Here is a 27,133-nt window from a genome sequence, read left to right as displayed (position 1 = left end):
ACCATCAGTCTGTATGAGTATAATCAAATGAAATTAAAGGAATCAAGAAATGATAAAAATGTTGAAAGTATCTGAAATTAATAACAAAAACAGACAAATCATAAAGGAAGGAAATAAATCAAGAGTGAGACATGTCTGAAGGCATTCACTGTGATGATGTTATGTGTATTGTGTATTGTGTAATTTTGAAATATTTTTGAGGAAGACTGGACTCTCTGTGTTTGTGTGCATCAGTTTGCGGTGAAGCAGCTGTCTGTGTGTGTGTGTTATTTTTTAATATGCTTGTCCAGTGGAAAAGGTGCAATCTTGCAACAGCTTGCTATCTAAAAAGCACACTCACCACAAGGCCTGTCACACCTCAGTAAGAATTCCCCTCACCTCTCTGGTACCCGCTTACTTCCTGCTGTGGTGCAGTCAGAGGGCAGCAGAGGCACACAGACGTACACACTCTCACACTTGTGTACTCACACACCTACGTCTGTGCACACCCATGATCACAAACAAACCTACACTCACACTTTGTTGAGACAGTGACACCATGCAACCTTGGGGTTTAAACCACAGAACCGTAGATAGATCCATTTGCGTCACTGGGTTTGTTCGTATTTAACACAAAAACAGTTTTGCATGTGTCTGCAAATGTGCCTGTGTTGCTGTGGCTTAGTTTATAACTCGATAACATACATTTAAACATCTTTGTAAATGTGTGTTCCCACATGTGCAACAGCGGATGTCAGTAGAGGTGTTATCACCAAATCCCTGCTTTTTTGTTTTGTTTTTGTGTTGATGACTGTTTTTATTTTATTTTTTCCTCAGATCACGGACCTCAGACAACGGCTGGCTGAGTCGCAGAAAACGGTGCTCGAGCTGGAAGCAGAGCGCGAGCAAAGGCAGCGCGACTACGACAAAAAGCTGCTGCTGGCAAAGTCGAAGATTGAAAATGTACAGGTGAGAAACGCACAAAATCAAAGAGAAACCGAGTCTAGCATTTGAAACAAGGGTCTGGGGATTATGAGCAGTCCATGTTTTTGAGTATTTAAATCAGAGGTGTTCAAGCTACAGCCCGTGGTCCATTTTAATCAGCACACAGCAAATTCTGTACGAGTAAAATGAAATATAGTTTGCATTAGAAAAGAAGCTTGTATTTCTTAGTTTCGACACCAGATGGTACTGCTGCGTTAATTCCTTAAACAAACATTTTGACAAGAAGAATTCGGTCCTTTTTTTTTTCCTTTAAACTAAATTGAGATGTCAACATAATCCTGCTGACAGCTAACCTGGCAGGCCAGATGGATTTATTTCACACATCCATCTGGAAAACCACTCATACACAGCTTTTAGGGAAAGGGCAAAGCCTTTTGAAAAAAACACTTGTAGGGTGATTGGATGAATGTTCTGTCTGTCACACAGGTTAGCTGACAACCAGAATAATAACAATATCTTGATTCATGATGACAGATAAAAACAAAAGGATTACAGCTGCAAATAGCAGCATGGATCATGGCTTTTTGCTCTGTCTGAAGGTCTCATTCACAAAATAGAACATACTTATCATCTTCAAACACCAACATTCATATAAACTTTGGTAGCTTTGTGCGGTGTGCTTGTTTTGTGTCTGAATATGGAGATGTGTCAAATTATCAGTTTAATTCTATTTTTTGCAGCAGAGATGTTTCGCTCTAAACACAGTGTAGTCAAGTATCCATTTTTGAAATAGTTTACAAAAACAACCTATTTTCCTTATTATGTGTGCTTTTTTCCTCTTAAAAAAGGAGACTGACATAAAAATGATCATACCCTTCAATATGTAGTTTGCTGAAAAACACACAAAATGAGGAACTTTAAAAGTAACATATTAAATCCCAATTGCAATACTGGAAAGAAAATCACAGTGAGATTGTTTTATAAATTGTTCAGCCCTAGTGGGAACCAATGGAAACCTAGGCTAACAAGAGCCCTCTTTAAATATGATTGGCTACCCCAAAATTCTTAATAACGATTGCCTCTTTGCTTTGTCAGCCATTAATGGCAAACTGATGTAGTGGGTTGTTTTCTTTAAGTTTATCTTAACCTACACTGAAATAACTAATATGCTAAAGAGGGCATATCTGAGTGACCCAATTATCCTCATATTTTTCTGTCAGTAGAAAAAGGTTGGACACTCCATGCTCTATGTAATCATTAATTTATAAAAATGGGAAGGTTTTTTACACAACTCTTTTCACATCTCAAAAAGCTTTTTTCCATCATTTACATTGGCTCTTGGTTATAATGTGGTACTACTGCCAAGATTTGGGTGGTTGCACTTCTAAATGCTCTAAAAAGGAGAGGAGAGATAATAGAACTCATTAAGCATCTCCTAATCCACTTTACACTTGTAGAAATTCAGCCAACATTAACACTTTTAAAAAGTGTTCAAGTCTTGAATGCAAGACTTGAAGCATTTTCATTTTTTTAATACCCTATTCATCCAAAGAGGTTGTAGGGTAGATTTCCCTTGTTGTTTTGTTTAATTATATTCAATCACATTTTTTAAAAAACTCTTCCAGGTCTGACCTGAATTCTTCCCAGACTTATGGAGATGAATTATTGAAATAAATAAAAGTAAATGATTATGAGCTATGGCTGATCAGCTGCATGAGTAAAGTGATCAATGACACATTAATGCTTCAAAATCAGAATTAATGACTAAAAGTATCCTAAAATTGCCAATTATACCTTGATTTTTTTTCTAAATACCTAATTGTAGGCTTTCTTTTTTGTTTTAAAGGCAGTGTTTGTAAATAGATACTTCAAGATTTTAGGATAAGTACTTCTAGGCCTCTTCATTTAAAAGTAAGACCTTACATTCAGCAACATTATGGTATCTATTACTTTTTCCTCAAAGTCTAATCTTAAAATGCTCCAAGAAAGCTGAATTTCTATACTACCATGAAAATAATACTGGAATTTTTCTTTTTTCTTTTGTCACATTCCTGTCTTAATATCAGCATAAAAAACACAATTCTGTGTCTGTGTTAGAAACTGCAGATGACATAGGTCTTAAACTGTATGAGGAGAATCTTTAAAGGTCTTTAAAAGTATTAAATCCAATGTCTGTATATACCTGGTATTTAACATTTTTAAGTAAATGATCAATTTACCATTTATCTTTTTTACTTGAAATTGTTAAGTAAAATTGCTTCATTAGTTAAAATTTGCAGTTTACAGTATGTAGGCATCAACTAACAACCTAAGACGTACATACTGGTTAATTTACACACGTGGACAAAATTGTTGGTACCCCTCTGTTAATGAAAGAAAAACCCACAATGGTCACAGAAATAACTTGAATCTGACGAAAGTGATAATCAATAAAAATTAAATGAAAATCAACCAATGAAAATCAGACATTGCTTTTGAACTGTGGTTCAACAGAATTATTTTAACAAACAAACTCATGAAACAGGCCTGGACAAAAATGATGGTACCCCTAGAAAAGATTGAAAATAATGTGACCATAGGGACATGTTCAACCAAGGTGTGTCCTATAATTAGCATCACAGGTGTCTACAAACTTGTAATCAGTCAGTCGGCCTATTTAAAGGGTGACAAGTAGTCACTGTGCTGTTTGGTGACATGGTGTGTACCACACTAAACATGGACCAGAGGAAGCGACGGAGAGAGTTGTCTCAGGAGATTAGAAAGAAAATTATTGACAAGCATGTTAAAGGTAAAGGCTGTAAGACCATCTCCAAGCAGCGACTACAGTTGCACATATTCAGAAATTTAAGATCCATGGGACTGTAGCCAACCTCCCTGGACGTGGCCGCAGGAAGAAAATTGATGACAAATCAAAGAGACGGATAATATGAATGGTAACAAAAGAGCCCAGAACAACCTCCAAAGACATTAAAGGTGAACTCCAAGGTCAAGGTACATCAGTGTCAGATCACACCATCCGTCGTTGTTTGAGCCAAAGTGGACTTCATGGGAGACAACCAAGGAGGACACCACTGTTGAAAACAAATCATAAAAAAGCGAGACTGGAATTTGCCAAACTGCATGTTGACAAGCCACAAAGCTTCTGGGAGAATGTCCTATGGACAGACGAGACAAAACTGGAACTTTCTGGCAAGGCACATCAGCTCTATGTTCACAGATGCAAAAATGAAGCATACCAAGAAAAGAACACTGTCCCTACTGTGAAACATGGAGGAGGCTCTGTTATGTTCTGGGGCTGCTTTGCTGCATCTGGCACAGGGTGTCTTGAATCTGTGCAGGGTACAATGAAATCTCAAGACTATCAAGGTATTCTAGAGAGAAATGTGCAGCCCAGTGTCAGAAAGCTTGGTCTCAGTCGCAGGTCATGGGGTCTTGCAACAGGATAATGACCCAAAACACACAGCTAAAAACACCCAAGAATGGCTAAGAGCAAAACACTGGACTATTCTGAAGTGGCCTTCTATGAGCTCTGATCTAAATCCTACTGAACATCGTGGAACGTGGAGGGAGCTGAAACATGCCGTCTGGAGAAGGCACCCTTCAAACCTGAGACTACTGGAGCAGTTTGCTCATGAGGAGTGGGCCAAAATACCTGCTGAGGGATGCAGAAGTCTCATTGAAAGTTACAGAAATCGTTTGATTGCAGTGATTGCCTCAAAAGGTTGTGCAACAAAATATTAAGTTAAGGGTACCATCATTTTTGTCCAGGCCTGTTTCATGAGTTTGTTTTTCAAAATAACTCTGATGAACCATAATTCAAAAGCAATGTCTGATTTTCATTGGTTGATTTTCATTTAATTTTTATTGATTATCACTTTCGTCAGATTCAAGTTATTTCTGTGACCATTGTGGGTTTTTCTTTCATTAACAGAGGGGTACCAACAATTTTGTCCATGTGTGTATATAGATGTTGTGCAGTTAAATTTTACATTTCATGATGCGCATCTGTCTCAGTCATTCAGATTGTTCCAATTTTCTTTGTAATCACTATTCTGCTGTCATCACTACTCTGTAAATTAGGATTGGGCGGTATTCACTTTTTGTTACCGTCATACCCTCTCCAAATTTTACTGGGGTATATGCTATTACCACCAGGTGTTTAAAAACACATCATGTAAGTGCTTGCCGGCGCACACGTGCAATCACAGTGATCAGAGCACACACCTCTACACTTCATATATACCTTTAACAAAATGCTACAGGTCTAAAAAATGTTTATGAGATGACGTTTGCAGGATGGAAGCAATTTATAGTTGAAGCATTGTTTTTAAACTTCAGTAAAATGAGCAGCATTAGGACAGAGGATCAAATAATGTTCCTCTCTTTTCGTCTCATCAACAACACATACTCTTTTCCTCCCTCACTTTCTCCCCGAGGTGAAATGAGAAATAATGATCAACTATGATATAGGAATGTGAGGTAATGTTCTGTGTGCTTTTAAATGCATAAAATTTGGGACTTAACTATTATTTTTGCTTTCTGCTTCGATGGTGAGCTCCATGTGCAAGTTTATTTAATACAGGGAGCTTATAAAGGATGCAGCACCTGTGGATATTAATAAACCTGATCATTTCTCATCACTGATCTACACTCAGAAAGAAGAATTCATGTGTTTTGAAATTCACATTGCCATGAATCAGATTACAACCAACGGCCGACGTTTATTCAACTGCTGGTTGACAAATAAACATTTTTTACTCACCAAATTAGCCTGACATCATCAACAGGAGTTCTTTCATCAGGTTTAAAGCATCTTCACACAGTCAGTGGTGCTGCTGACATTGATTAGGTGTCTTTAATGGCTATTTCAGTTTAATGATGCTCCGTGTTAACCTTAAGGAAAGTGCAGAAAGGATGCTTAATCAAACTTTAGTTAACGAATTGCCGTTGACTTTTGAATCATAACTTTGCTTGAAATTAACATCCCTACTGGAAATGGAGATAAAGAAAGCAGGTCAGGATTCTTAAAGAAAGATGTTCTTAATGTTTCTGGTGTGAACATTTCAGGGGGAGAAAGAGTGTCTGAACTCTGAGACCACTGAGCTGAAGCAGAAGATTCGCTACTTGCAGGACCAGCTGCTGCCACTCAGCAAACAGAGGGAGTACCAGGAGAAGGAGATCCAACGCCTCAACAGGGTGAGTAAAGAAATTCAGAAAATAGGATGGAAATTTATGATAAAGACATTTCTCTCTGTGTAATACATGTTTTGTTTTACTGCAGGCTTTAGAGGAAGCCTTAAACCTACACACCCCATCATCCTCCCAACAACCACCTGGCCAGGCCAACTTTGCTGATGCAGCAAATAACCTGAAGAAGCAGGAGCTGCTCACTCAAATCGCTGTTCTAAAAGAACAGGTATTACAAACAACAGAATGTGTAACATACGTCCAGTTTTACTCCTACAAACATAGTATGTAAATTCCACCACCAGGAGGCTCTCCATCAAAACAACAACAAAAGATGTCAAGAAAAGATGCTCTGCTCCACTCCGCCCAACTCCATTGCTTACATCTTGCTTTGAATTGCTGACTCTCTTCAATTTACAAATCACTATATTCCTTCCATACCTTCCTTCCTCATCATGTGAAATTACAAAAACAAAAAGGATGGTTTCTTTTTTTGTAAAAACACCCTATGGAGGTCAGTTTTCAGAGGAGGTGGGTGGAGCTGAGAAGTGCGCCCAGTCCTTACTTGACCTGGAAATGTGTAGAGGGGCCACATCATAAAGGAGGGGGGGTGTCGTTCAACTTGCAGAGAATGACCCCCAGAATCTTGAGATACTTACAGATCCACATCTCTACTGCTCATCGTAATTGTTTTTTCTTTTTCTGCAGGTGAAGATCTTTGAAGAGGACTTCAGAAAAGAAAGGAGTGACAGAGAGCGAATGAATGAGGAAAAAGAGGACTTGAGGCGGCAAGTTGAGAGACTTCAGGGTCAGATTACTAACTTGACAAATCAGGTAAACTTATAAATGAACAGCATGTACTTCTTCAGTGGTATTATCAGAAACCTGAAGTGTTTTGTGTCTTACATTATATAACTGAATAAATGCTCACAAACGGTTTTGTTTCAGCTTCATCAGGCACAGAACGAGTGTCAGAGAGAACGAACAGAGAGGTGTAAGCTGGAGAGACTGCAGATGCAGCATCATAAACAGGTACTGGCTGCAGCTCATGTCTGAGCTTGGTAGTGATGCAGACATTCAAACAAATTGAATTTTGCTGTCAGCCTGTTTAGATTAGGTTTGGGCCATTTTGGACATGAATCTTAAAGTAGGAACAAAGCCTACAGTGAAAGTTACTCTTCAAGCCTTAAGATGAATAATATAGGAAGATGAGAGGTGTAAACAATGCAGAATAGCACCCCCTTCTGGCGTAATAGTCATTAGATGTTTGCAGTTACATGTTGACACTGGACAGATCAATACTTCGAGACAAGAGCCTCACTCCAGCCAGTTTGTTTGTCAGTGCGTGGGATCAACAGGTGGAACATTGACTCTCCTCAGAGGGAGGCAGCTGCAGTGCGCAGGGGGAAGGTTAGCAGTGGCCCAAGCCATGACCGGGCCACTGCGTCGCTAAGAGTAGTAGCCGTGAACTGATTGGGGATCACGTGTGTACTTGTGATCCCTCGTAGGGGCAGCAGCAGGAAAGACGTACCTCAGACCCCACGTCAGGCTCAGTGAACGGCCCGCTGAGCCCTCCCTACTGTGGTCCCTTTGTGCAGGTGGGACCGCAGGGCCTTGAGGGCTGGCCCATACACTTCCCTCCCAGGATGCCCAATGCAGCAGGCGCCACAGCCGCAGCCGCCGCAGCACCACCCCCTGTACGAGACTTCCAGCCTGTTAACCCGGTAAGGGTCCTCTAAGGCCCCTCTGTCTCTGTCTCTGGAGTGACTCTGCTTCACTGAGGAAACAAGGCTCTTCTCTCTTTCCTCTTCTCCCCTTCTCTTTTGGGAGGAACAGGCTGATGTTCTTGGGTCTTACTGTAGCTCAGCCTAGTCATACAGCTATATTCAGTGTGCTTACAGCAAACATCTGAGGGCTGATGGTTGTGATTTTAAAAAAGTGTATATTAAGTGGTAAAGTCTAATGTGGTGCTTTCTGCCTGGTCAGGGTTTTCCTTGGCAGTCATCATTCCCGCAACCTAGAGGGGCCAGAGCAGTAGGAGAGAGTTCAAGACCTCCACCAGAAAACGCAGGTATGGTATAGCAGCCAGATAAATGTTTCATTCTTAGTCACCCACTGATCATCATTTTTTAACTGCTTTATAAAATAAAGAATATGGCTAGTCCCATCTACATTTTAATTATTGTAATCAAAAATGACAGACACCAAAAGTGTTTTTATGGCCTTTATTTCTATTCAATTTTGATTTCACACCATGTTTGTGGTTCTCAGATCTTAGCCCATGTGCTCTCTGAGATGGAAATATTTAACAAAAAATCCTGTAAAAAAAAAAAAAAACAGACATATTTTTACAAAAGATAAAAAGGTTTCCATAAAAAGAAGGACATGCAGGGTTCTTGTGTGTCCTGGAAAACCTTGGAAACTTTTTAGTCATGGAAAACACATGGAAAAAGAAGAGAGAAAAACGTCAGAGTCTTCAGAAATCTTGTGCTTCCCTTGAAGTCATGTCAGAGATTCCAAAACACGTCATCAAGCAGGTCTAAATTAATTCCAGGATCATATCAGATGGTGACTGTAGTTTCAGGGTTCAGTGCTTGAAAATGTCTGTCTTTTATGCCAAAAAAAAGGCTATTTGGCATAGTAATTTGCCTATTAGATAGAGAAATACAATAAGTTTGTGTGTCTGCCACATGAAAAATGAAATAATTGATAAAATATTAGGGGGAAAAAACTATTTCTCTCTTTAAGACGATCAGGCTGTAACCACATAAATCTGAGACGTCATTCATAATTTTTATGGGTCATCATGTTAAATAAAGAAATCTAGAAAATGAAGGCACATGTTCCATGTTGACCCTATTCGCACAGGACTAGATTAACCTATTGACCAGTATTAATTTTTACAGCTATTTTAATCTTGGTCTCAGTTTTAGTCTTAAGATAAAATGCCTTTTAGTTTTAGTCACATTGTAGTCATTTCTACCTTATATAGTTTTAATCTAGTTTTAGTTGATGAAAATTCAAAAACACTTCAGTGCAGTTTTAGTCCATAAATAGTCCTCACATTTTTGTCATTTATTCTCTTGCCTAAATCTGGTACCAAATCATAGTAGTATGTTTGCTGCACCCTGCCAAACCTGAGGTCCCTGCTTTCTACAGCTGAGAGGCAGAATAGATACAGATGCATTGCATTTTGACAGATTTACCCACAGTGGAGAAATATCGTGGATTTTGAATGCCTGACAAAAATAAATTACGTTTTAGCCATCTTGACAAAAACTAGGAATGAACTATGACTACTAAACTATGAATTTACCATGTCTGGAATTTGGGTAGTACAAGTTCCAGGGTAAATTACCATTTTTCGGCGCTTACATAGATCCACAGGTAACCTAACCTTGCAAAGCAGATGGACATGCCCGTTTCCTTGTTTTTCACTGGCGAATCCATCTTGTTGAGCACCCATCTGAAAGGGGCAGTACTTTTAGGCGCAGCAGAGTCGTGACATTAACAAGCAGCAGCAAGAGCTGGTGCAGTTATGAAGGAAGAGATTAGCGTGGATGCTGCTAAAGCACCAGTTTTATCAGAACTTGACAACATTTCTTTGTTAAAAGAAGAACAAAGAACAGCAGTGAGTTGTTTTCTTTTCAAAAACGACAAAAGTCGAGTACTTACATGTCTATAGTCGCCATGTTTCGCGTTATTCCTTTGTAGCTGCATACGCGCAGCTCGATAACTGCTACGTCACGTGTTTTGTTGCTCTTATTGGCCCATAGAGATGTGATAGAACGTTCATCCAATCACACTCCGAGTTTTTTCAAATCCTCTGCCTTTTCTCAAACATTTCCTATTGAAGCTTTCCCAGGTGGATGTGTTTCACACATTCTTCTGGCACGTCAGGTTACAGGTAACCCTTATCCCATACGAATCGGCATCTCTGTAATTTAGGTGGTAAGGAAGTTTTTAACCACCCCTGCAGCTTTTTCTGCTCTTTTTTCTGATTTAAATGAATAATAGAGGCAGTGTGGAAGATTTTTAATTAAGTTCTGACACATTTAGGTTATAGATGGAAATTCTCTTTCAATTAATTTCAGCATATGCATAGAAACTGCTTTATTTCACTTAATAAACTCTGCTGTTCACCTGTGCATGTACACAACTGCCCTCTTCCTCCAGTTTCTCTTTGCAAGTGCCTAATGTTTTATCAGTGTAATTTAGCTGTACATTTCATACATAACACCATTTACGATTTGAAATGTGTTGCTCAACGTTCAGTGGTTTGGCTGCAACAGCTGATCTGCGCGAGGAGGGTTGTTGTGCATGCTTAGCAATCTCAGATTTATAGAGTGCTGAATAATATCCACAACATCACCAGAATAAAAACTGTTACAGGAGAGGTTCATATTTAATATTTGACATCTCCCTTTCTCATACAATAACGGGAAGCATGCTTGACTTTCTCTCTCTTCCTCTGCCTGATCAGCTGCAGGTACTCACAGGTGACTTACGTGACCTTGACGCCTAATGGGAGTCGGGAGAGATAGTTCACCAGTTTATTAGTCAAGGATAGCTTGCTACAGATCTAAAACAATGTTGAAATATAAATAGGGAGGGGGAAAAAACACCTAAGTGCGTATTGTGTTTAAGAAACTCTGGTAAATGGTATGAATAGGACTCATGAAGAAACACCACCTGCAAAAACACTAGGTACACACCATTGCATTTCTGTATGAATTTTAGCAAAAAAAAATATTGTGTATTTTCATTGCTACAGCCATGCAACACCTTCATATTTTCCTTCAGAAATATTAGTAAATTTGAGTTCATTATTGATTTTCTTATCCCACTAAACACTGAAATCAGGGTGTTATGCACAAATGATCAAAGGTCCATGGGTAATACCTCTCCCGTGTGAACTGTACTTTAGTCACACTTTCTTCAATTTGTCATCCATCTATAAGAACATGATCTTGTTGTTTTTTGCAAAGTATCTGTTTTTATGATATTGCAGTGTAATAATATTTGTAAGTTTGTATGTATTTGTATTAATACAGAATTGACACCAGCTGTAAGGTGTTGAAAACCTTGAAAATGCACCTCAAAAGTGCTTGAAATTTTAATGTTAAAAGACGCAACAACCCTGTAGTGCATGAAAAATAATACAAACAAAAAAATTAAGCAGAAACTTGAAATAATGTAAGAAATATTATCTTTCTAAATGTAACACATCTAAATGCTAAGTTACTGTTGGCTGTTTCTCTGTAGTTTTATTAGGTTTAAATGCTACTTTCCCCCCATTGTTAAATAGTTAAATAATGTTAGATCGCTTTGCATGCTTGGTTCACTTAACAAGGTTGATGTGCTAGCTAGCTAGTTTCACATGCGAAGGTTTAAGGTTTTTGTCTTCGAGAACTTGTTTCTAAAGTGTGTTGGGTAGGAAAGTTTGAAAATGACGATTAATAGCTGTCATAACCATAAGCAAGCCAAACATGGACTTAATACAGCAAACTTTACTGATTTTCTGTTTTTGCACTGTCTTCTGAAACTGTAAAATTGATAATATAATGGCATTAAACTTGTAAACTTTGCAACAGTGACTCTAACTTTAGGTAATAAACAATCATGCATGGCAATAGCGATAGACTGTACATCTTTTAGTCAGACTTCTAGAGAAAGGAACATATTGATGTATTGGCAGTGTGCACAACGCATTTCTGTCATACCAGCTAAATCCTCTGTAAAAATGTCATGGAAAATTATCTCAAAAATTTAAACCTTACCCAGGAAACATAGCTCTAAACAAACAGGAGTAATAACTGTTTGTTTAAAGCCAGTTTTGCTAATGAGAGTTTTTGAAATTAGGATGATGATTAGGGGATTTGCTCAAAATAAATATTCATTTAATTGAAGAGAAATGACAGTATTTTTAAGTGTCTCAGTTAAACAGGAAATTATTTAGATGTCCTAATGCAGAGGTGTCAGTGAGTTCGCAGCTCTTAAACGAACCTCCCATGGTCTTAATTTTGCTGTAGTTGTCACACATGTAAAGTGTGAGTTTGACCGTCTTCTTCCTTGTGTGTTTCTATAGATCAGTCTGCAGCAGCAGCAGCTGCAGCAGCAGCAGCAGCAGCCGGGTTTGGAAAAAGGGAGCGACAGAACATTGATCCTGGAAAGCACTAAAGCATCACTGTACCCACCTAAAGAAGTCTGGGTAGTAGCATGAAAATCAGTTTGTTTTTGAGTTGACAAGGTGTGATTTGATCTATAATTTTCCTACTGAACTGTAGATATCCTATTGTAATGGTTGTTTATACTTGCGTTTTATAAGGCTATTTGTGAAACACTTCGCTATTCTGAATATATATACATGAACTATTTTGTTTTTTGATTTTTTTTTTTATTATCAGGAACTGAAGTCATTTATTAAATAGGTTGAAATAATTAACTTTTTTTTTTGTTTTTTTTTTTTTCAGAAAAATTAACCTTTGTGATTGTCTCTCTGCAAATATGTAACAACTTGACACTTAGTTTGTTACTTGTAGGGTTACAGGAAGCCATTCCCCAATAAGACTAAGACTACATATACTCATTCCAACAAAGAATGATTATATTGGTACATTGAATCATAGGATTTCCAATGTGAATGTTAACTGATTTATGAAGATTTCTTCAGTACCATCAATGTTATAGGACTGTCCCATTACGTGTAACTGTTCAAAAGTGGTTGTTGAAATACAAAAATTTTGGGAAATGAATTTTGATGGTATCATACCAAAAACATGATTGTGATTATTGATAATTTATTTATAACTATTGACTATGTGTAAATCATTGTCTTTAGTATTGCTGTTCTTTCTATGTTGTTAGTGTTATCCCAATATATTGTAGCTATTGACATTGTATGTTTGTATCAGACACAATACACAATGCACACAACATACACATCTTTCTTGCCCATGATGATGGACCTAATCTCATTAAACACAACACTTCTTCTTGACCATAATTGATTTGATGATTTGACCACTCTTTCTGATTTTCATACTCATCTTACTGCATCCTGTGCTGTCGCTCACAGTTCAGCCCCAACACATGGTATCAGAAGTAACAGCAGTAGCGATGAAGGTCTTCCTCTTCGTGCTGTTCAAATATGACCTAAGGAGCTGTAATTACGCTCAACAAAAGCAGCAGAAAAAGGAAGATTTTCATCATAATTCAGAGGCTTGAGATTTAGTGTTAACAGCAGTACAGATGCTCTTCTGCCAGGTTGCCTGGCTTTGCTCTCTGTTCACTTCAACAACCAGCAATCCTCGCCATGTCGACCGACCTGTGACCTGCTGTATCACTTAGTCAAGAGCCCTAAAAGCAATCACATCATTCACACCTCCAGATAATCTGTAACCATTCTAAAAAGGCAGATCCAATCTTAAATTAAGACGTTTTAAATCAGCACTCAATAACGTAGTATTTTTCAGGTAGTCTGATGAAGGGCTCCAAAATATAAAAAGGCTCCATTTTTATCAAAACAAGATTTTAAGTTACAGGGAGCAAAAATTCTGATAGGTGAAAGCAGAAATGAGAAATTAGCAGAATTGCACTTTGAAAGGTACGCTGTAATTACTGGCAGTTGTTTTTCTTGGTTTGTGGCCCTTTCTCTCTTCTTTTCCTTTTTCCTTTTTTTGCTGTAGGCAAAAGCACATGTGAGACTTTTTGTATTTGACTGGCTTAATAAATCTATTCTAAATGTCTGCTAGTATCTTACCTTGCTTATTCATGCTTATATTTGATCAATTTTTCTTCTTTGATAGGAATGTTGATAGATACATGTGCCATATCATGGTTGTATCTCCATGAATGGTGTCTTCAGTGTAGCTGTAAACAAAACATCCACACATCTGCATGTTTTCCATGATTTATTTAAAGTATTGAACATTTCTGCTGTAATTGCTAACAGTTCCTAGGGTGAGAAGATGACATGGTGCTGTGGGATTTCAGGGTGGCCTGAATGCACTGAAGAGCCAGCCTGAAACACACACTCCAAAGAGGCTCCACAGAATTCCTGCTTTCAAGCCTCCTCTTCATTTAACATGCCACTTTTATGTATGAGAAACTGTTAGCATTACTCATTAACGTTCTACCTAAACTCTACTGGATATGTAGGATTCATCACATTAGGTTATGCCATCAAATGGACATTACAGTGAGATGAATCATAGCTCTAATTGAAATCTTGGGCTTGTTGTGAGAACAGCAATCTGATCTTATTTCTAATATTAGTAATCCGGACGTCTGGACACCACCTCATCAATGGCTTCCCGTTGGGGCCCACCAGGATTTTTTCAAAGTTCCACTTGATGTCATTGGTTTGCAAAGGTTCCCAGAACAGCAAATCTTTTGAGCGGAACCTGCTTCCAACACCGGGACAGGCGCTCTGTGTGACAAGATATAAATGAGAGATCAACACAAATCTGCACAGGTCAAAAAACTGCTGACTTTTGTTCTGACCTGAAATAAATCCTTATCCCAAGGTTTTTCAGATGCCAAACAGCTCTTACAGCTTTAGATTTTGTAAAATACCTCACATTTGTTTGCAAGCATCAGGACTCCACCGCAACTGAATGAGAAATCGTGATTGAAATTCTAAAACTTTTCAAGTTCTCTACTTTAATTAAGATGTAGATGTAAATAAACATGACTGAACAACATTAAGAAGGACATGCATGCATTCCAGGTTGTCCTCTCAAGATTTCAAGACACACATAATCATTAATTAGACTTAATAAGTTACTAGACAAAGCCTGGGCAGCCATTTGGTTACTGAAGGAGGCTCTTTAGTCCAATCTGCAGTAACCACATACTGAAAGGCTGTCTCTTAACTTTAGATAAGCCTACTAACAGACAAAGAGGTGGAGCTAAGGCAGGTCTTAATCCTCCTAACATAGCGACATCATGCCAGCGTTGATTTTTGATATTTAATTTGTGTTAGCTGTAAGCCGTATTCATCAAGATTAAAACAAAAAAGTCTTCAAATATTTTTTACCTTGTGTGTAAGGAGTGTAGAGTATATAAAAGTTTAAAGTTTAAAAATACATGGCAAGAAAAAAAAAGATCTTTTCATATCTTTTCATATTCTATATTTTGAGATGCACTTGTACTACATAGACTGGTGATCACAGCATAGTAACTATTTGTAGAGTTATGTATAAAATTACTTTTAGTTATTCTGTCTGTATGATTTTGTTATGATCATAAAAAAACACTCAATTATTCAAGGCTATGATATGTAGTTTTCAGACACATACTGTCTAGACAGCATGCAGGATATGTTTACTGAGGTGACCTGAAAATAAGTCAAGATGTATAGAAGAACTTTGAGGGCCATGAGACATCGAGTGTGTTTACATGGACTTGAGTATCCTGGTCTTGGATTAGATCAAAGAGAGTAAAGTCTAGACCTGCCCTCTTTGTAAAGTGTCTTCAGATGACTTCTATACAAATAAAGAATGACTGTATCTGGGATAAGCCGTTTACATGCACACAGGCAAACTGTGATGTCTAATATTTTTTAAAACAAACTGTGGCAAATTTGAAATCTGAAAAAGTGAGAGCCCAGTTAATCCAACACCAGTTAAACTGTGATACAGGTTATATACATCAGACAAAATAAATGATAAAGGGGTGAAATGAGTTAAAATAGGTATTTTGTTATTTGTGAGACTTAAATAATATTTATGACCGGTTATAATGGATTCAATTTTTCCTATCAACTATCATTTCTCTTGTGGCCCACCTATAGGCCCTCTGGGGCCCACCAGTATGCCCTGGCCTAAACTTTGGGAAGCACTGAAATAGATATATTACTCACTTTTAGTTTCTCAGGCTGTTTGCCATACCTATGCACAAGTTATTAGAGTTTTATACAGGAATTTTACAAAACAAAAACAATCTTTCAACCTTAAAAAAACAGTTGCAGAAAAATGACAGAGGAAGGCAGAGAAGGTAATCTCAACTAAATAAATAAAACTTTATTGTATAATCTATTATTACTAACACTATTATTAGGTTATAATTTCTCCAAATTATTAATAATGTTTGGCAGGGACACCATTAGGGGTTCAGCAAACTTGCAAGTGACTTAATTAACTAAATAACTGTCCTGGAAACAATTTCAGAATAAAAAGCACTCTGTGACATTACTGGTAGCTCATAGGAAGTAAAAAGGATAAAGCTTTTACTTTGAAAAGACTAACAAAATGTTATTGTAACTGCATATCGAGCCTAGAAAGTCTGACAAATTTAACAGGATGCTCACTGAGTTTGATACATCCATCTTGTGCACACAGACCTCTGAACTCCCAATAATTTTCTATCCTTAAACTACGTTCACTTTTCATTCATTACTTGAAAATTAAACTGCTCAGTTCAGCGTTCATCGAAATATTGAGCGCTTTCAGGCACAGCACTGTCATCAGCTTTGACAGGCAGCTCTGCTGTCAACACAGACACCTGATTGTCACTCACTCCCTCTGGCAGGAGCAGAACAGCTGTCCTTCCCCCACACATCCGAAATATTTCAAAGTTTCAAAAGTGAGATGAACAGTGAAATTGAAAGTCCCACCTGTGCAGGTAGCTTACAGCTGTCAGAAAACTGAAAAAGACTTGTATGTATATAACAACTATAGCCTGTTTTCTTTCAGTTCTTCAGGTAGCAAGAGTATAACCTGGCTTCTAAAACATATACATACACAAACAAAAACCGGGATACTCCTGGAATGTCCAGCCAGTGAAATTCTGGTTGGAACTGAACCTTCTGGAAGGAGTGTCAGCCCTACTTATAATGCATCAATCAGGGTCTGACAAACAGTTCCACTCTAAGCTTGTAGCCATGCCCCTGATTAAGCATAACTTGTATCCTTATTCAAACCATATTAAACAAACAGAAAAAAATCACTCTCGTACAGTTTGTGCCTATGAAGGCCTTAACTATTCAAACAATTTTTTAAATAGGCTGTCAAAATGTTAGATCTATTGCTTTTGTAGCCAGTCCCAAGAAAGCGCAAAGAACTGCAGTTAGTGGTTACAATGGGAGAATCTATTCTGTTTTCTTTAGACAAGGAGATAGTAAGTCGAGATTTTGAGAAGACAACCAATATTTACTTTTTATAATAAAAACAGAGTAAACAAGATATATGGATGTATGTCCTCCTAAGGCTCTACGTCAGTTAGTTTCTCCAAAAGTTTTTGTCACAGGTACAAATTTGTGATGTAACCCTCAGTTGAAAACCACTGCACTGCAAAAACTCATAATTATCTAAATTCTAACCAAAATATCTTATCCCACTTAAAATAAAACATAAACACCTCAAGAGTTACATTTCAGTAAGCTATATGAACTTGTTTTTAGACAGTACATCTTGACTATCTTGATAAGTTCAAGTGTCTCGAAAATATGTTATGAGTCATATCTCAGATGAAAAAAGCTTTTTTGACATTGCATACGGTTTTTAAGCTGCTGTGTAAGTTGTAAAAGATGAATTATCTTGTTTAAAGAACTAGACTTAACTTGAATTAAGAAAACAAATTACTTGATGGCAGATCAACAAGATGATGACAGACTGGAGAACTATGGCTTATGATGACACAAAAAGTACTTCCTAAAGACAGGAATGCTAATTCAAGACATTTTGTCTCAAAATACCAGTTTCTAATCTTATTTTAAGTAGGTGGTGGGCATAAATGGAGAACGCTGTCACTTCTATAAAACTTAAAATGAGTTACATACTCTTAAAACAAAAGGGGATGATTTGGGAAGTTGCAAAACAAAAAATGCTACTTTTGAGGGGAAAATGCTACTTTGAGCATCAAAGGTTTATTATGAGAGGCAAAACTGTTTTTTTCACTTATTGTAGAAGTGGCCCTTTTTCCAGTGTGATTTAAACAACTAGAAGGTGGGCTACCTTTTCTAAAGTAGTATGATTCAAAGTTGTTTTTATTTCACACTAACAGGTACATGATAACTTACCTTGAGGAAGGTATAAACCTCCTGCTCATCTTTTCCATTCACGTCACCTTTCTCAAACAGCAGGAAGTTTGGAACAAATCCATTGCCTGGTCTAACATACCTGGAATTTAGAGAGGGGGGGGGGTCTTATCAGTGGACATTCCTCTGAGTGCTGTTGTGTTTCCTGGCAGCTGCCAGAGTTTCAATACAAGCAGAACAAAACGTCACAGTCTCGTGCCACAACTTGACTGCGGATATAGGATGTGATATGGAACTTGAAACCTTAAATCCTTGGCTGTCAAGAAGGGCCTCTTGTAGAAAATGAATCTTATTCTAAGAGGATTTCCTCCCTCTGGATTAATGAAGCTTTGCTGATTGATAGGAGGATTTACTTTTATTACAAATTCCAGGCTACATCCTATCTTGAGGGATATGTTACCGAACATCACAGCATATTTTCTATCTCGTTAAAGCTTGAGACTTCAATTTAAAGCTACGACATTCAAATTTCTTCACTGAGATGTCTACATTAATTCAAACTGACCACTTCTGTTATAATGTTTTTATGTGATTTCTACAAAGTAATTTCAATTAAAATATGTAATGTAAATCAGGGATTTCATAAATATTCACCCCCTTTAAACTGACTGACATAATTCAACAGAGATCCAGCCAAATGGTGCTAGAAGTCTCACATTTAGTGAAATGGGGATCACCTGAGTGCAGTGAATGTGTCTCAAGTGATTGTAATATAAAGACAACTGCATCTGGAAGGTCCAGTCAACTGTGTTTTTTGTGAAAAAAAAGACAAATTATATTAACAATGATTGATTTTTGAAACCAATAAAAGAGTAAAACATCAAAGGTTGTGAATACATTTCACAGGTGCTACATTTGCAGAAGTTTGCTTGCCAGGAGCATGCCATGTTTTAAGAAATTTTTTATTAAAAAAGAAAAAAGTATGGATGGCATTTGTAGCCAATTAAATCTTCATTTGTATGTTAACTAACCTGTTTAATCATGCCTTCTAACTTTTCACTTAAATGTATAAATATATTTCAAACTCCCATGATGGTCTGACAGCACTTAATATCGACTGATATATACTGTATTTCAAATAAAACTGATTAACCTGACTGCATTTCATATCAAACTAAAAAATATGTGACTCATCATAGCCTGTTAACTAATAAACTGCTAAGTACTGTATAGGAATGAACTGTCTTCTTGTATACTAGCCTTTAAGGAGTTAATGCTGTAACTACTTGCAAAGCATTATGGGATTGCTCGCAGCATTGACAAGGAAAGCCACTATTTAGTTTTTCTCCCTCATTATGAAAAATTAATCCATGCATCAAATATGGTGGTTTACTGTTGAGTAAATACATCTTGTGGAGTACCATTTTTCTATTCAATGGAATCCTCATTTCAAAACAAAAAGTAAGCTGAAGGTGGCCCGGGCCAATTACAAAGCTGTACTCCTTGTCTTTTGTTATTGATTTGATCAAAAACAAAAGACAACAAAAAAAGACAAATGCTTTCATATTTCCCACAAGCTGTTTCTGGAGGAATTGTTTTTTTTTTTTGTTTTTTTTTGTTTACTATCAAGCAGTCTTCATTGTGGATATCGTGACTGAGCTGTGTTATTGGAAGATTTCTCACTTTAAGCCTGGTAGAATTTCATGACCCTGTCCTGGCTCCTGCTTCCCAAACTGGTTGGAGGGAAAGCCGAGAATTACGAGCTTATCTTCCATCTCCTCCTGTAGTGCATTCAGTTCTGAGAATAGAAAAAGAAAAGCAAAATGTGAAGAAGCTTTTTTAAAATTTTATTTTAGTAAGCAACACACCATAAAGCTGTGCTTTTTCTTACCCTGATACTGATAGGTGTATCCTCAGTATGTAGCCACATTGACAAAAAGGATGGTCTTGCCTGTGTAGTCGCTTAAGTTCACTGTTTGACCTCCGGTCAGAGTTTTCGCCTGGTATTTGTAAATGTCGCCATCTATAGATGAGTCACACTGCTGTGGACATAGACAGGTCATAACAGGTCATGTTTGTCTGAACCAGCCTACATACAATCACCAACATGCCCCGCAATTTTCAAAACCCCATTTTCTTGCCAATAAAAAGCCCTGACTTTGATTCGCCCCCTAAAAGTATTACACTGCCTAAGGACAATCTATTTTGTAACATTCCTGTGTCCAAAAATCACCATTGCAGCTCAAACATTAGCCAGACACTTGTTTGTTGGTTGGATGTACTACAACATGTTTACGAAATAGTATGTGAATGATTAATAGTAGTAGTAGCAGCTTGGTGGGGTGGCAGCAGCTCGGTGTGGAAGGACTTGGGTTGAAAGACAGTGGCTTGCCAAGTCATGGTCAGACCAAGGTTATTAGCCTGTAGCTTAGGATTTTTCACTAGTTTTTATTTTTTTCAATTGTATTCCTTTTCATTTTTTGTTTTCAATTCATACTTTCTGATGTTTGTTAGTTTAGTTTTTATTTTGCAAAAATGCTCTCTTCTATCTTAGTCTTAAATTAGTTCTAGTTTTTTAAGTAATATAGGACACTTGTCAGGTGCAGGACCCTAAAAGACTAGGAGAAATCAACATCATAACATTCATAAATATATTTTTAAACAGGCTTTTCTTCACTTTTTATTTTTTTTATTCAAACTGTATACTTCAGTACAAATCAAGACTTAATATGGCCATTGTGTGAAGTCTTAACCAATCAAATTAGGCGATTTTACACACCCTAGGCTTGGGTAGCTGGGTAGAGGGTTAGGTGCCCTGATATAACAGTGCTAGAATAGACATGATTATTTTTTTGTAAATACATGCTTTTTACATGCTTTTTGCATTTATGCACAAAAACTTAATGCCACACCTGGATAAGTCTACAAGCCAGTGTCCCAGGTTCCCCCAAGTTCTTAAAATGTTAAAGAATATTACTGAAGGACAGAGACAATTCCTAACTTCAGCAATAAACAAGCTCATTCAAAACATAAATCAACCTGCCTGAGATGAATCATAAAAGATGCATCAGTCAGTACGCTTGTGTCAAAGACATTTTGCCTCTAATTTTTTGTTTTGTGAGTGCACAGTACAGTTTTAGTATGCTTTTGTGTTTCTGTTAAACCTAGTTTTTATTTTAGTTTCCGTTAACTAAAAATTACATTTAAGTTTTAGTTGTTTTGTCCGTTTCTGGTCTGGTGGATGGAGAAGTACCAGTTCACTTCTTGAGTACTGCTGAGATTTTGTGCATGGCGCTGAACCTCAAACTGCTTAAGTGGCTTTCCTTTATAGGTAGCAGCCCTCCCTCCATTAGGATCTCATTTGCACTTGTGTATGTATTTCGGCCTTTATAATGTAGCATATAAAAGTAAGGAAATTTGTGTGTGGTAGATTATTTCTTTGTTCTGGCAATAAATCTACACTGATGGAAAGCCTGTTTCCCTTGAAAATGGTGCCACATTTGTAAGGAACATGCATTTGTGGGATGAGTAGCAGAGCTGAGTATGTGGGCTGCACCCATGAAGTATTTGCCAAATCTTCTCTGCCACTGACTCTTGTCTGGTGTTGTTTGGTTGATTGGATGATTGAAGTCTGAAGAAACAAGACATATAATTTAACAATTTATTCATTTAACAAACATCAGCCTCAGTACCGTGTAGAAGAACCATACACAGTCACAACAGCCTGTCACAACAGCCTGTCACCTCCTCCTCATGCTGGTCACCAGCCTGGTCACACACTGCTGTGGGATGGCATCCCATTCTTCAACCAGCATTTGTCGCAAGTCAGCCAATGTGGTTGTGCTGGTCACTCTGGCATGAACAGTACTCCTAAGCTCATCCACAAGAGTGCAGTGGGGTTGAGATCAGGGCTGCTGAAGGCTATTCCATCCCCTTCAATTCCATATTCTGGAGGTAGTCTCTGATTGTATTTCACCTTTATCTAACCAGGTTAGTCCCACTGAGATCAAATATCTCTTTTTCAAGGGAGACCTGGCCAAGAATGGCGGCACACTTTCAACAATCCAACATGTGATAAACCACAGCTTGGTTTTGTGGAAAACCAGCTTGTAGTTGCCCTATCGCATAGGTCTTGTCAAGATCAGTCAAACCTGGCATGTCGTTTCTCAGAGCAGACACCAACTTATCATTGTAGCAGGGCCCATACTGCTGACAGTCAGGTACCTGATTGGCACTAAGAGTACTAGAAGCTAAAAACAAGAGTCAGTAGCAACAGCAGAATAAGCTGTTTGGCATGGATAAGAGCAACCCATAAAGGTACTTTGCCAAAACAACGGCAGCCCCTTACCTTTCTGGGGGAAAACAATCCTTAAAAATGAAGGCAGTCAATGAGAAAGACTGGGTCATAAGGGATTTAACAGCTTAGAACATGAAAACCATGCAGTTAAATGATTATTGAGAGCAAAACCCAATGGCCAGTGAGATAAACATACCATGTAGGCCATTTATGAAAAAACGTTGTTTAATGTTACTTGCATCGTAACAATATGAAATAAATGAAATTATAGATGTACCTAAGTGTGTGTGTTCAGGCTCCCTCCATTAAACTGGACAACCAGTCCCATTTTGTGACTGGAGACATCATAAACCGACATCACATACCTTATGTGTGTTGGATCTTAACACTTGAATATGGTTAAGAAGTTAGTTAATGTGAGAAAAAGCTGTTAAGAGGCCAACAGACCACAGCTCCTACTGTCACAGAGTGATTGCTAGCTCAAAGTCATTATAACACAGCACCGGTCCAATATTTTCCCGCTTTACGCCTCGCTAGTTTCATCCGGAAGACACAGAACTATTCTTTGACACACTTCAGTCATTTGAGAATAACAAAGAATGCTTTAAATTGTGGCATTTTATTTGTTTAAGGCACAAAACACAACAAAAAGGCTTTTAATCGTGTTGTTCCATATGTTTTTTAACCTACTGCTATTCAGTCTGAGGGCTTGTTTTCCCCCAGATGGGGGCACCGTCACATTAGAAAGCAGGAAGTGACTGCACTGCTTATATCCATTGGCAGAGATTTAGCACATTTTTCACAGGTGAAACCCACATACTCAGCTCTGCTGCTCATCCCACAAATGCATGCTCCTTACAAATGTGGCACCATATAAAATGGTAATAAACAGGCTTTCCAACAGCATAAGATGTATTGCCAAGAAGCATTGTTACAACAAAGAAATAATCTACCAAACACAAATTTCCTTACTTTTTGTGCTGAGTTTATATGTTTATAAGTAGCACACTCAATAACAGAGTGTAAAAACAGATTTCCCCTGAGGGTGATCAATATATAGGTATTATCTTCTTGTATGTTTTTCATAATTGAATTGAAAAATGAAAGCAATGTTTATTCATCCTTACTTAATGGGAAACTACAAATATTATCCAGTTATTAAAGAGGTAGTAGATCATAAACTCCTAGATTTGTTGCTTTTCGATGTCGTACATGAATGATATAACATTGAACTGAAGATTTTATAGTTTGATAAACATTAACTTAAGCTTACAAGACATATTCTTCCCATTTATTTCCCATCTCAGATGATTAATGAGAAAACAATGCAAAATAAATTGGTTATGAAGAGTTTCCTACCGTGCAGCTCAATATGTCTGTCAAATCTATTTATAAATATAAACTATGAAGATTGGGACAGCATTGCTGTAATGTACGGTATGTACTAAGTGAAGTCTTGTCTGAAAGCAAATAACATGAGCGTTCTGAGAGAGCAGAAAAGTGCCTAAAGGGAAACCAAACAATATTTCTTCCTTGTCATTGTCTATCATATTTACAATTCAAATAGCAGGAGATAGATAAACATATGATGCTTCAGCTTTACAACTGTGGTTCTCAGCTGGTGGGTTGGGACCCAAAAGTTCGTCACAGAGTGGTTTTCAGTAGGTTGCACGTCTTGGAAAAAAACGTGGCAAACAGTCTATGAAGTAAGGAAGCCCTAAGAAGACACACATAAATATATTGTATTTTATTGCATTTTTACATTATAATGAATACATTTTGGTTGTTTTCTCAAGATTTCCACTTATTTATTTGGTTAGCAAAGCTGGTGTATCCATGATAACATGTTGTCATTAGAAAACAAACTAAATTTACATGTTACCTTAGCAAACAGTGTAAAATCAAATGTATGTGGCATGTCCTCCCAGGGCTTCTGTAATAATGCTGGACCAGTTGAGAACCACTGCTTTCAGATATATTTAGCTCAGCCACAACACTCTCACCTTCTTTATACCTCTCTGTTGCTCTGACACCACCAAGACTAAACTACAGTGTGGTGTGCACATTTAGGGTGAACACTGCTTTCAAAGAGAGTGCAACATGAAAATGATCAGTTTATTGTATGGTATTGTTTGAGCATTTAAATACTTTACTTCAGAAAATAGCATTGTCCCCTTTCAAGATTTTATACTCTTTAAAAAACCAACTGTAATTGTCTTCAAGTGAAAAATAATATAAATTGGTCTTACTTTTATCTTCATTAGCCTCATTAAATCCTCATGGATACTAGCCTATATTTTAAACAAAATAAATGGAAATTAGCATTTCTGATAAGTATGAAAGGATGAGGAGAGGCCACGTCTTATGTTTGTCTAGCTGAACTCGTGACGAAAACAAACAAAGTGACAGAAAGAAGGTGAAACAATTAGCTTTAATGAGCTGCAGCTGTGTTTTCTCCCACAGCAGTGGTAAAGTGATTAGCCAAAGTGTATTTTATTCTCTACCATCTGTTTAGAGCATTACAGTCGACAGTGAGAACACTGTAAAACTTGCACGCGCGCTAAAATTAAAAACATCGACGTCTTTCTTGTGTTACAGCAATTCCGCTAATCACCGCGTGCGTGTTATTAGTACTGTTCCTCAAAATACAGCGACGTCATCAGGAACAACATCAGGCTGTCGCGCGCTTGCTCACCTCTCTATCTGAAGTTCCACTTTGAATGTGCTTTGAATATGAGTATCAACAGGTGGCCTACCTGTACGCACGTTGATTCGGTGGTGCATGGTCTCAGCAGACCGAGCAACACCAGCAGCAAGAAGGACCACATCCTCCCAGCTGTTCGCTGGACAGTGTCCGCGAATCCCACGGGAGGGATTTAAGTCCTCTGGCGGGGGGCGGAGGGCGCACAGCTGGAGGAGATCACGCCCTCTGCTGACGTAACTGTGCACACGACCAGAGTGGAAAGATCACGTAGCAATGCTGCATTTTTATACCTCGTATGAAGAGCAAACCAAATTAAGACAGAGACTACGAAATGCTATTTATATAACAATCTCTGGCGGAATGAATGTAAATTTGTTTTGTATGCATGTATGTGTTTAGGTATTAATCTATATTCTTTTTGTGTAGCCTATGTCTATATGTAATGTTGTGATAGACTTAAAAGTTTGATCACATCAAACACATCGCATGAAAACATTCAGTCCCCTACACTTTTTTCTTCTTCTTATGTTTCAGCCTAAAACTACTGTTGAAAAAACTGTTTATTCTCATTGATCAACATTCAGCCCCCCTTTATGACAAAGTAAAAACAGAATTTCAGAAATTGTCAAAAACCGAAATATCACATTTACATAAGTATTCAGACCCTTTGCAAAACACTTGGAATTTTGCTCAGGTTCCTCCTATTTCTATGAGTCTTTCCTGAAATGTTTCTACATCTTGGAGTCACCTGTGGTAAATTGTCAAGGTCGGCTATAAACCTCTCTGCAGAAGCCCTCAAAGCTGGCAATGCATAGCAGAGCAAAAACCAAGCCATGAGGTCAAAGGATTCTGTCTCTGAGCTCAGTAACCCAATGGTTGATCTGATTGAGCTGCAGAGATCCTGTGTGGAGATGAGATGAAGCACCAGAGGGACAAATATCATCGTAGCCCTCCACTGATCTGAGCTCCTGGCTCATGGAGTTTCTGCAAACTTCAAGTGGGACAGTATTTTTTTTTTTTACTCTATTTTCTCCTTGCTGTTATTTCCCATGTTAAATCCTTCTCTAAATAAAATGTGTTTTGCAAAGAGGCCAGTTTGCATGTAAAGGGAGTGATTTGTCAACCAAACTCATTAAAGGTTTGGGTTATCTTAATAACCTCATTACGGCACAGTGCAGGGGTGTAGCTAGGGATTTTGGGCCCCCAGAAAGAATATTACACAGGGCCCCATTTACTGGCTAGCTAGTATTGTATTTTACTCTATTTGATACAAATTCCAGTCTGTTGACCAATTCAATTAGTCACTTTTGATTCAATAATGGCACTAGTAACTAAGAAAAAAACAAATCTCAAGAGCCCCTCTCTACTGTGGGCAAGGGTAATCAGTACCATTTTCCCCCCCGTGCTACGCCCATGGCACAGTGTCTCTGCACACACTGGTGCACCAATGAAGACACTGATATGCCTGCAATACTATAAGGGGAGCATTAAATCCTCTGTGTGCGTTTTATGAATTAGACTGTGCCCTTTCCATTTCCGTTGTTTACTTCTGTCATAAGAACTCGTTTCTGGGACTAACCAGGGCCATTGCTTATTTTTTGTCTGCCCTCTTCCACCTGGAGCTATTGACAAGGCCCTTCAGTGCTCCCAGTACACCTCTCTAACCTGGTTATTCTTGCAGAGCAACTACTGTAGGATGCAGGGGCTCTTTGAACATTTTTCATCAATTTGATCTGAGCCATAAGTGAAGCCATTTGGTGGCTCAAGCAGGTGTCTTCTCTACCATCCATCTGTGCTGCTAATAGTCATGTGGGCCACATAAGCAAATCAGTTTGCCAATTTCACACAGTTGACTGGAACCTCAGACAACCCCTTTACTTACTTTACACCTTGCATATTTACAATTTACAATGTCATTTAGCAGACACTTTTATCCACAGCGACTTACATCTGGGACAAGTGTTCCTTGCATTGAGGACCTTGCCCTAGGGCCCACACTGGATACTCGTGCTCTGACTGGGATCCAACTGGGACCCCCAAT

At 38.0% G+C, this 27,133-nt stretch overlaps 2 protein-coding genes across 5 annotated transcripts in view; one reads left to right on the top strand and one right to left on the bottom strand.

The window, feature by feature from the left end:
- The window catches only part of tnip1 (TNFAIP3 interacting protein 1), a 37,431-nt gene extending 23,572 nt beyond the window's left edge, over nt 1-13,859 (top strand). For 2 of the 4 annotated variants that reach the window (XM_041797125.1, XM_041797124.1), the window contains exons 11-18: nt 817-948; nt 5,992-6,120; nt 6,206-6,340; nt 6,820-6,945; nt 7,060-7,143; nt 7,620-7,835; nt 8,098-8,182; nt 12,200-13,859. In XM_041797125.1, coding sequence (XP_041653059.1) covers nt 817-948; nt 5,992-6,120; nt 6,206-6,340; nt 6,820-6,945; nt 7,060-7,143; nt 7,620-7,835; nt 8,098-8,182; nt 12,200-12,291 — 999 coding nt within the window. In that variant the 3' untranslated portion in view covers nt 12,292-13,859. The remainder of the gene's footprint in view (nt 1-816; nt 949-5,991; nt 6,121-6,205; nt 6,341-6,819; nt 6,946-7,059; nt 7,144-7,619; nt 7,836-8,097; nt 8,183-12,199) is intronic. The other 2 variants (XM_041797126.1, XM_041797127.1) reach the window with 2 other exon arrangements.
- Nucleotides 13,860-14,011: 152 nt separating this feature from the next.
- gpx3 (glutathione peroxidase 3) lies at nt 14,012-25,296 on the bottom strand. Its single transcript, XM_041797130.1, has 5 exons — nt 25,145-25,296; nt 19,983-20,133; nt 19,775-19,889; nt 18,134-18,233; nt 14,012-14,542 (listed from the first exon to the last, which is right to left on the bottom strand). Exons 1-5 carry the CDS (start codon nt 25,214-25,216, stop codon nt 14,330-14,332), a joined length of 651 nt encoding a protein of 216 aa, XP_041653064.1. The 5' UTR covers nt 25,217-25,296; the 3' UTR covers nt 14,012-14,329.
- Between the last annotated feature and the right edge of the window lie 1,837 nt (nt 25,297-27,133).

This window comes from Cheilinus undulatus, linkage group 10 (assembly GCF_018320785.1).
Source record: "Cheilinus undulatus linkage group 10, ASM1832078v1, whole genome shotgun sequence".
NCBI classification, from domain to species: domain Eukaryota; kingdom Metazoa; phylum Chordata; class Actinopteri; order Labriformes; family Labridae; genus Cheilinus; species Cheilinus undulatus.
Note: the sequence above shows the minus strand (reverse complement) of the source record. Positions and strands in the feature narration are given on the sequence as shown.